General features: G+C 43.8%; 1 protein-coding gene across 1 annotated transcript; it reads left to right on the forward strand.

The window, feature by feature from the left end:
- The first annotated feature begins 209 nt into the window (after nt 1–209).
- On the forward strand, nt 210–3,587 carry CISD3 (CDGSH iron sulfur domain 3). The gene is made up of 3 exons (XM_077257686.1): nt 210–355; nt 1,880–1,993; nt 3,045–3,587. The coding sequence occupies exons 1-3, from the start codon at nt 317–319 to the stop codon at nt 3,216–3,218; spliced, it is 327 nt and encodes a 108-aa protein (XP_077113801.1). The 5' UTR covers nt 210–316; the 3' UTR covers nt 3,219–3,587.
- The last annotated feature ends 3,709 nt before the right edge of the window (nt 3,588–7,296 follow it).

Genomic DNA, 7,296 nt, shown 5'->3' on the forward strand with positions numbered 1-7,296 from the left:
GAAAGGAATTATTTTTTAGTATTTACCCCTTTGTGGCCGTCTAGCTGCTTACAACCACTAGAGGGCGCTCCCTGGGAAGAAAGCTGCCAATGGGCATTATAGCAATTCCCGTTTTCAGCTCCCCCCAGTGGCGACTGCCAGCATATACACTGAGTGGAGTAGGCATTTAGTCCCCCCCCAAGAGCTATGTGAGCTCCTGCTTCATATAATAGCGTTTTACAAGGAGCCACTTCAAGATGTGTATAGAGAAAAAGCGGAACCAAAGTGTTCGGAAAGTGTTTCCGGAGGAGACAGCTATCAGCTTGTACCGTACACAATGAGGTCACTGCAGGGACTGAAAGTCATAGTGTCGCGGGTGAGTGCAGAATATATAGTGAATACAAGTTTAGCTGCCGGAGTCCCTGTACCGTGCAGCGGAGCACAGCTGTGTGCAGCAGTAAAGCTCCTCCGCCGTGTGCTGTGCATGTTGTGCAGCTTCGTTATGTGCAGATTTTTCCTGTTACTCTTGCGCCCTCTGTCGTCCAATGTAGGCTATTACAAGTTGGTTTCGATTAGAAGTCTGGTATTGTGTACTATTAGTGTCACCATTAATGTCTGATTTACAGACGAATCCATCTGCACATTAGTCTACTACTCATTTAAAGGGGTTGTCCACTATTTTGATATTGATGACCTATTTTAGGAATATACTTGGATTACTGCTGTCAGGAGCAGACGAAGATAGAAGAGGCCCCTGTACAACAAAAACAGTATATGGCCCTTTGCAGTCCAGTAGTTCATCATCATAATGTAGCCCATTAGGTGTCGACCCCCTTACCTCCTGGGCCCTTGTGCAGCCCCCGCCCCCGCAAAGAATATATATGCTTTAGTCTATCCTTTAAGATATTTGCCCCAATGACTGTTACCCAGTATTTGCCCCTTTACAGTCTCGTCAGTGCTGATGTAGCATAGGTCTGGTCCGTGTGCACACTAGACGGACGATTATAAGGGATTAAGCCACTTATTTCCACAAAGACCATGGCTCCGTGGGTTAAAAAAAAATAGTCTTTATCTTGCTAGTTTTAATTGTTCCCAATTGCACAGTCGTTTTTTTTTTCATCTGGCTCAGACTATTATGACTTGTTCTCATCTGTAGAGTTTGCAACAACATCCCCATCTACTCCCAACCTACAAGCTTCCCTTCCCGCTGACACCCCTAATTCTGTGCCTGGTGCTGCACCACATACTGTACTTCACAAATATTGGTGCCATTGTCCTGCCCCTTTTATGCCTCATTAAAGGCTATAAATCCCAGAGTTCCTCTATGTAAGGTAATAGTGCCCCTTTAACAATTAATAAATGTCCATTTAAAATGCCCCAGAATTTATTATTTTTTTAACCAATCCCTAGTCCCCATTGAGCTCACTGGCCGAGTTCTCGGTCTCTCTCTACCTCCTCTCTGCACTGCAGAAAAGCCAATGGAAGAATCTTTGTAGCTTATTTGTCAGGAAAGAAAGAGATTCCATAGAGTAGCATGGCAGCACAGCTGAGAAGACTTCCATGGGAAATAAGCAGGGATTATACTGTCAGCTCCCAGGAGGGGAAGGGGATGGATTCCCAAAAAGGAAGAGGATTGAATCCTGCCACCACCTAGACAGATTAACAGCCGCCCATTGGGGATCAATGGAAACATTAAATTATAAAAAAAGAATACATATTTTGGTATGCCAGTAACATTGAAAAACAGTGATAAATATTTCAAGATTTTTGGCATGAAAATCATTCATGCGTAACCCATTTTTAAAGCATTAATCATAGGTGTTCCCAGAAATCTACTTGTGTAATACCCTTGCTTTACTGTACCGAATGCATTTTCCGGTAATCTTTTTCCTCTTTATAGGCATGCAGCACAGCACAGTCGGCCCCGGTTATTGCAGCAAAACATCCTTTTCAAGTGCAGCTGAAGGCTGACAAACGATACTCGTGGTGTAGCTGTGGACACAGCAAGAAGCAGGTGGGTGGTGTGAATTATAGTCTATAAGTATGTGGCGATGTCCTAAAGGATTCCCATAAGTGTACTATATTTCCAGTTATTGACCAGGAAAGGGTCATAGGTCCCAACCAGCAAAGCAGCAATATTCCAAGATTCACCTTCCGAGCACTTGGCAGATTTTCAGCTTAGATGTCTGAAATATGTAGCTGTGCCAGTGTGGTACAATGGCGTAGTCCTAAGTTTTCTCCACCTGGTGATGATGTGGATAGGGTTGAGCTATCTTTCATTGCTCACGCACATATTAGTCTATATTCACATACGGCTGATTTGTCAGAGAAATGTCAACGACTGAAAATCATTTCCATTCATCTGAAAATGATTCTACCAGTGACAAGTATATGGATTTCTGCATGCCTTATTCCATAAAATGGAACAGTCTCAGAAAGGCTCTGCTTTACACTGGCTGCCATAGTCGTCCGTGAGGCTTGCACCAGCATTCGGAGGTGCCTCTGCAGTGTGGAGTTGGCTCTGTGCTCTGCAGCCTGTTCTGTGCTCTGCAGCCCGCTCTGTGCTCTGCAGCCCGCTCTGTGCTCTGCAGCGTGGAGCTGGCTCTGTGCTCTTCAGCGTGGAGCCGGTTCTGTGCTCTGCAGTCGGCTTTTCTGTGCTCTGCGGCCAGCTTTTCTGTGCTCTGCGGCCAGCTTTTCTGTGCTCTGCGGCCAGCTTTTCTGTGCTCTGCCATGGGCTTTTTTCTATCATTTTCTATCAAGTGACCTCTTGGATTGTGCTGAAAAAGAAGGAGAGTCCAGTTTAGGAGGAAAAGATGACAAACCTAGAGGAAATGGAGGCAGGTGTCATTTCTCCGCACAATCAAATGCCTTAGGGAAAGGAAAACACGCCATTAGAGCAATTCTGTTAAAGAGATATGCACATCTATAGGGGTTCTCCAATTCTGTGAAATTAGTGACCTGCTTTCTGTTGCTGGGCAGTGAATTTAGTTTATTCCTAAAGATGGAGGTTTTCCACATAGACAATTGGGCACTTCATAACTTTTTTTTTCTTATCTGCTCTCCAGCCATTCTGTGATGGGTCGCACAAGAAGGCAGCCCCTGATCTCGCTCCAGTTCGCTTCACTCTAACAGAAGATAAAGAAGCCTGGCTCTGCGGCTGCAAGCAGACAAAAAAGCCTCCATACTGTGACGGGACCCACAAACAGAGCTACGTGCAGAATTGCTCCTCGGAACAGTGATTTCTGGTCTGTTAATCGAGCTGCGGCCTGAGTAATCTAATTGTGCCAATCCACTGCAGCTATAAGTCACAATGCAACATGTAATGTACACTATGATTGCCGGGGGGTCTCTATGACAAAGCTAGGGTGACACAGCCGATGGAGACAGTGGTCTATGACAGAAAGACTTAACCACATGACTATGGTGGCTAGTGGTCACAATGTCACCCTGACTCCGCTGTAGACTACCTACAGGAGGGGCGTTCCAGGTTTTTCTGGTCTTTGGTCTACGAGTTACATGATTTACATGCTAATTATCTATGTATGAATCAGTTTAAATACTGTTAAACTGTTTGTAAGAAATTGTAAATTAAATGAGTCTACTAGATGAACATTATGGGCTTTTTCATATTTTGTCAAAAACATACAGAATTAAGATGTTTTCATCATTTGATTTCTAGCTTGTGTAGGATCTATACACCTCCATGGTGGCCACTTGTGGGCCCTATGTCCACATGAAACTCCAGTATTACTGGTCTGTCACAGCTCTGCCCACAGATCTCGTCTGTGATCTCTGCCTGGCACAGAATCAGGTGGCACTGCTTGATCGGCTGCTCACCTATAGTTAGTATTATGGGGCTCTAAGTAGGACTGGACGATTAATTGTATTTGATTATTGAAATTTGCCAGCTGAGATTCACAAGATTCTCATTTTCGTCAAAATCAAAACTTTAAATTTACCCCTTACACACCCCCCGTCAGCATTTTTATTATTGATGGGAGTGGGCAGTGCAAGAAGAAGCAAGGAGCGGCAGAGATCCTTGATTGGGCAGAGCTGATCGGACTTGAGCGAGAGCTCTGTTGGTAGAGCGGCATATTGTCAAGCGGTAACTAGCTGGGAATGCAGTAGGGTGGTGGACAAGACGCGGCCTCATTTCAGAGATAAAGTGTTTTATACAGTGCCTTGCGAAAGTATTCGGCCCCCTGGAACTTTTCAACCTTTTCCCACATATTATTCTTCAAACATAAAGATACCAAATGTACATTTTTGGTAAATTTTCCTGAAGCCGAGATGCGAACTCAGCTTCAGGAAAATGGCCGCCGCAATCTCCATCTGCGCACTCGCGGCATCCCGCGGCCATTTTCCTGAAGCCCCGTGCAGCAGAGCGCTCCATCTGCGCACGCGCGGCCACAGGAAGATGGCCGCCCCCACCGATCACCAGGGGAATAGCGCAGATCGCGCTCTTTTCCCTCAGCTGTGCAGTGGATTCGGCAGTTGGACATGCTCACACCACTACGCCACCAACGGACAGATAAGCAAGATCTGGGGGAAGAAACAGCGATGTCACCACGCCCATATGACCAGACCAGCGTGAGTGACAGCCCAAAACGGCGACTTTACAAAGGTATTTCGGCAGCATAGCTGGGGAATAAAGGCACAAAAAAGACACTACTGTAAAGCACAGCTCTGCCCCTATTAAACGCTATTTTTATCTCATCTTTAAAAAAACGGGGTGACAGGTTCCCTTTAAAGCCAGATTTGGATACAAAATGATTTCCAAAACTTTAAACATCCCAAGGAGCACAGTGCAAGCGATCATATTGAAATGGAAGGAGTATCATACCACTGCAAATCTACGAAGACCCAGCCATCCCTCTAAACTTTCATCTCAAATAAGGAGAAGTGAATGACAGAAAATACGTAAAGCCGACCCCATTTTAAAAACTGCACCCCTCAAGGTACTCAAAACCACATTCAAGAATTTATTAACCCTTCAAGTGCTTCACAGGAATTAAAGCAATGTGAAAGGAAAAAATGAAAATGTTACTTTTTCATTTTCACATGGGTAACAGGAGAAAATGGACTGTACAATTTTTCCTGAGTACGCATATACCCCATAAGTGGTGGAAAACCACTGTTTGACTTTTAGAACGCAAAATTGGCTGGCATCGATAGCTGACACCATGTTGCGTTTGGAGAGCCCCCTGATGTGCCTAAACAGTAGAAACATCCCCACAAGTGACCCCATTTTGGAAACTACACATCTGAAAAGAACTTATCTAGAGGTGTAGAAAGCAACTTGAACGCACAGGTGCTTCACTGAATTTTACAACATTGAGACATGAAAATGAAAAAAATACATTTTTCCAGCAAAAATGTTGGTTTTGCCCCAAATTTATTTTTTATTTTCACAAGGTAACTGGAGAATAGACTGTACAAATTGGTGTGCAATTTCTCCTAAGTACACCGATACCCTAAAGGTCATTGAAAACTACTGTTTGGGTGCACGGCAAAACTCGGAAGGGAAGGAACACCATTTGACTTTTGGAGCACAAAATTGGCTGGAATAGATAGCTGACGTTATGTCGCGTTTGCAAAGCCCCTAATGTGTGTAAACAGTGGAGACCCCCACATGTGACCTGATTTTGGAAACTACACCTCTTGAGGAATTGAGCATTAACCCTCTCGTGAGTGACAGAAGTTTATAACATTGGGCTAAGAAAATGGAAAATTATATTTTTTCTGCTAAAATGTTGATTTGGCCTCAAGTTTTTAATTTTCCAAAGGGGTAATAGGAGAAAATTAACCGTAGAGTTTGTTATGCAATATCTCCTGAGTACCCCCATATGTGGTCAAAAACGACTTTTAGGCACAATGCAAAGCTCAGAAGTGCCATATCGGAGCTCAGATTTTACTGGAATGGTTTCAGGACATTGGCAGAGCCCCTGAGTTGTAGGAACAGCAGAACCTCCCATAAGTGACACCATTTTACAAACTATACCTTTCAATGAATTGATCTGGTTGTGCATTGTTGACAACACCTGTGCTTCACACAATTTTACACCATTGGGCGGTAGGAAAACAAATACATTTATACCCCTAAAATGTCAATTTAGCCCCAAGTATTTCATTTTCTAAGGCCAGTAGGAAAAAATGGACCTCAGTCTGAACTCCTTTTCAGGCACAGTCAAATTATCCATTAGGAGAGCCCCTGTGGTGCCAAAGCAGCAGAACCCCCGATAAGTGACCACATTTTACAAACTACACCTCTCAATTAATTCATTATTATTATTATTATTATTTATTTATAGAGCACCATTCATTCCATGGTGCTGTACATTAGATGGGGTTACATCAAAATAGAAATATCACTTACAGTAAACAAATCTAACAATGACAGACTGGTACAGAGGGGCGAGGACCCTGCCCTTGCGGGCTTACATTCTACAGGATTATGGGGAAGGAGACAGTAGGTTGAGGGTTGCAGTAGCTCCGATGGTGGTGAGGTGGCCGTGTGGACATTACAGGTTGTAATTCATATAGGTGTGCAGTGATCATATTGACACCATAGGTGTGTCACAGAATTTTATACCATTGGCTAGTGCAGACAAAATGATTACATTTTTATCACAAAAAATTTTTGTAGCCTCAGATTTTATATTTTCACACGAGGAAATGGGTAAAAATGGCACCATGTAGTGACAATTTTGACTCCATGTGTGTTTTCCAGAAACAAGCAGCAGTGGATGTTGCCAAGTTAAAATTGAAAATCTTCCAGTGTACTGCCCAATACATTGTAGTGCCCAGTACATTATGCCCAGTTTGTGCTTCTGGAGACATGCACCCATAAATTAAGCAGGCTCTCATTACTACAGAAATGCTCTGAGCATGATCTAACAGGCTTGCCATAGCTGGGTGACCCATGGGTTGCCATGGTAATGATTGGGCCATTGCGATGATACCGATCAGACAGGAGGGAGCCCCCTCCCTTTCCCAGCCTTTTGATAGGCCGTGTTTTCGGATGGAATCACTGAACTGACAAGTTCGAGCCAGGATCTCAGTGTTGGGTGTAAACTACCCATCCATCTCAGAGCAATTAATTTCCTGGCCAAAAATAGCGTCTCTCGGAGAAATATTTCAATATAATGGTCCCAATAATCTTCTTCCACAACCCCAAACAGTATTTCAAGAAGGAGAAAAAGCGCAATAGGGTCTTATCCCATAGATTAAGGACGATATACTTAAAAAAACTGCTCACCTGGTGATGAGAGACACATGCTCAAAATGTCGGCTGCTGCAGATCCACTGGACGGTAAC

Source organism: Ranitomeya variabilis, chromosome 4 (assembly GCF_051348905.1).
Source record: "Ranitomeya variabilis isolate aRanVar5 chromosome 4, aRanVar5.hap1, whole genome shotgun sequence".
In the NCBI taxonomy this organism is placed as follows: domain Eukaryota; kingdom Metazoa; phylum Chordata; class Amphibia; order Anura; family Dendrobatidae; genus Ranitomeya; species Ranitomeya variabilis.